The 3,232-nt window shown below is 50.6% G+C and overlaps 1 protein-coding gene across 1 annotated transcript; it reads right to left on the bottom strand.

The window, feature by feature from the left end:
* Nucleotides 1-295: 295 nt before the first annotated feature.
* PROP1 (PROP paired-like homeobox 1) lies at nucleotides 296-3,134 on the bottom strand. The gene is made up of 3 exons (XM_004391006.1): nucleotides 3,026-3,134; nucleotides 1,545-1,777; nucleotides 296-634 (listed from the first exon to the last, which is right to left on the bottom strand). Exons 1-3 carry the CDS (start codon nucleotides 3,132-3,134, stop codon nucleotides 296-298), a joined length of 681 nt encoding a protein of 226 aa, XP_004391063.1.
* Nucleotides 3,135-3,232: the final 98 nt, after the last annotated feature.

The following is a 3,232-nucleotide window of genomic DNA, read 5'->3' as shown; positions in this document are numbered from 1 at the left end:
TCCTTCAATCGTCTTTCACCAGCAGCAACAACCGCCTCCATTCATAACACCCTTCCACCAGTCTCCTCCATTGAGACTTTTTACTCATATCCTCCAGTAATCCATCTCCCCAAATTCTCTCAGTTAATCATCTTGGTGAACCTTCATCATGATCTCCCAATTTTTAATTCCTAATCTCTGAGCTGCCCCTTACTGTATTTCTACTCCACCCTAGAAGGAAAGGAAGCCATCTGGTTTTCTCTGTGTTTCATGAGGGCCACAGGCTGGGAATCACCTTATCAGTGCTTGTTTGATCTTAGTTCCAGGACTTTGGTGGCTCAAGAGTTAGGGGAAGCATGGGTGGGGGTGGGGGGCAGGACAAATGACCAGTGGGAGTTGGGTGCAAGGTGGGGTACCAGTCCTCGGACTGGCGTGGTAGAGCAAAGGAAGCACCTGTGGTGGGCTGGGCAGGAAGGGCCTGGTTATAGGGATGAGGGAAGCAGGCTACTGGTGGAGGTGGTGTTGGGTAGGAGTAGGTGCAAGCAGAGGACTCAGGCAAGAAACTAGAGAAGGTGGCAGGAGACAGATGGGCCAATGGCTGGAGCAGTGACCGCTCTTGCTTCCGCTGCTTAGCTCTGCGGTTCTGGAACCAGACCTGAGGAGCAGGAGAATAGCCATGTCAAAACCTCTCTCTTAGCTAGGTGGCACTGTCACATGCAACCCCCTCCCCCCAGTGAAAGAGTGTATAGTGCAGGGAGTAAGCTTTTTCACTTGGCCAGAGGAAGTAAAACTTGTCCAGGTGGTATGGCTGAGCCAGGCCTACTGACACAGGGAGACCCTCCACCTCACTCCCTGCCTGCATGTAAATATGCCCAATTTCTACAAATTTGGATGAGTAAGAAATGTCAACTTCCAACAAGAAAGGTATAAACACAACATGCTAGCATTTTCCCTCCCCAGAGAACATTTCCCCTAGGGTTAGGCGTAGAGATTAGGCTAGAGTTTAATGGTTATAGACAAGGTTAAATTTAGGATAGGGTTTATATTTAAGGTTAATTAACTTTACGGTTAGAACCATCGGGCTGGTTCAGTTTCAAGGCTATCGTTAGGGTCAAAGTTATATACCTATGTGAACAGTTAGGATTGAATCCTGTTACAATTCAGATCACTGTTAGTTGTTAAAAAATTCAAATGAGATTAGGTTAGACTTAAGGTTAAACTTGGGTCTGTGGTGGCACACTGGTTAAAGAGCTCGGCTGCTAACCAAAAGGTTGGCAGTTCGAATCCACCAGCTGCTCTTTGGAAACCATATGGGGCAATTCTATTCTGTCTTATATGGTAGCTATCAGTGGGAACTGACTCCATGCAATGAGGTTTTTTTTTAAGGTTAAACTCAGTGACACTCATGCTTCAGATGAGGCTACACTGGCAGTTAGATGGGGCTTACACTCTGGTGGATGTTTAGGTTAGGGTTATAATGTTCATGAGAGTTTATGCCCATGCAGTCCCCGAGCACTGAACCTGCATTTCTTCCTGGAGGTGGGGTGGGGAGTCTGGGGCATCACCTGGATCCTGGCTTCACTGAGGCCTGTGTCCTGGGCGAGACCCTCTCGGGCCCAGATATCAGGGTACTGATTCCTCCCAAAGGCTGACTCCAGCTGCTCCAACTGTACCGGGCTGAAGGTGGTGCGATGCCGGCGCCGGGAGTGTGGGCAAACCCTCTGTCCTCCTTGCTGGGAAAACCTTGGTCTCCCCACTTCCACACCAGAGGGCCTCCTGTAGGGCTGAGTGCTCCTTTCTGAGGAGGGAGGGAAGAGGAGAGGTAGTGTGGGAGTGGGACCACTTATCCAGCTCCTGTACCACATATCCTGGTCCCCCAGATTCTGCTCAGCATGCCCCACCCCCTCCATGCTGCTCCACTTCCATACACTCTGCCCTGGCCGGTCACCCTTTACCTTCCATAAACACTGTTCCTGGACCCAGCTCAGCCTCAGCGTCTGCTTCACCTCTGAGTTCCATAGCCCAGGCTCGCCTCTCCACATAGGGTACACCCCTCAGACCCACTCCACACCCTAGCACTCATACTCTCTCTCCCTCACTACCCCATTGTATGCCCACTCTCTATTATACTCCCCCAGACACATTCCCATGTAATCCAGGTACCTCCGTCTTTCACCTCTCTTCAGCACACACACTACACACCTGAGCCTTACCCTGTGGATCTCCTATTTGCTCTCACATCCTAACGAGCTTTCCAGGTCTCTATATAAGACCACTGTTACTCGTTTCCTGCTCTCACAGTTCACAGTCAACGTTCATTATTCTGCTCCCATCCTCATACACCCCACCTGGAAAGGTGAGGCATTCACCCTCTCTTCCACTCAGATACACCCTTGCCCTCAGGTATACTTCATCTTCTCCCCATATCCCTGCCCTGGCCCCTCCACCAGCCTGCAGGAACCTGAGCTCGTGGGAAAGGCTTGCCTCTCCTCCCCACAGGCTCACTAAGCCTCCACACTAATTAGTCTGAGAGCAGGGGAAGAGAGACCAGGGAGGGAAAGGAAACACCTGGAAGGCACACACTCAGAAAAGAAGATGTCTGGGGCTGAGGCACCCATCCCCATGGGGACAGGGGTCTTGCTCCCCATAGCGTGATGCCCACCTTAGGGACACATGTGTTGATCCACTGGCCCCCTGATCTCCCCAGAGCCAAAGGCCTGGCCCCTCCAGCTCCTTCCCTCTGAGACACCAGTGTCCTAGGTAGAAGTTGGGAGTGAGGAGACTGACATTTCACCTCTGCCTCGGCCCTTACCTGATGTGTGCTATTCAGCAGATCACTCAATGCCACGACATCAGTTCCCCAGTCTGTAAAGTGAAGGAGTTGTATTGCTAGATGCCTCTAAGGTTTTCCACAGTTTTAACATTCTAGGATTCTAGTTTTTATTTCTCCTCTAAAACCTTCTTCATGGTGAATCACTGTCCCATAAGAACCTGGGTACTGAACCCAGCATCTGCTACCCAAGTCACACCCCAGAGATTCACTCACCCACAGTAGAGGTCAGAGTCCCAGCGTCTGGGTATCTCTCAGGCAAGAGGCTGCTGTGAACTCTCCCCTTTTTTTGCTTACTCTGCTGATTCCTCCTTTCTGCTTCCATGGTTAACAATGAAGACCAAAGACTTCCAGTTTCCTGTGTCCCTGAATCTGATTCTAGGTCAGTCTTTCTCTGTTTCTGTCATTCCCTTCCCTCTATGT

The sequence above is a fragment of the Trichechus manatus genome, unplaced genomic scaffold, assembly GCF_000243295.1.
Source record: "Trichechus manatus latirostris isolate Lorelei unplaced genomic scaffold, TriManLat1.0 scaffold00394, whole genome shotgun sequence".
NCBI lineage: Eukaryota > Metazoa > Chordata > Mammalia > Sirenia > Trichechidae > Trichechus > Trichechus manatus.
Note: the sequence above shows the minus strand (reverse complement) of the source record. Positions and strands in the feature narration are given on the sequence as shown.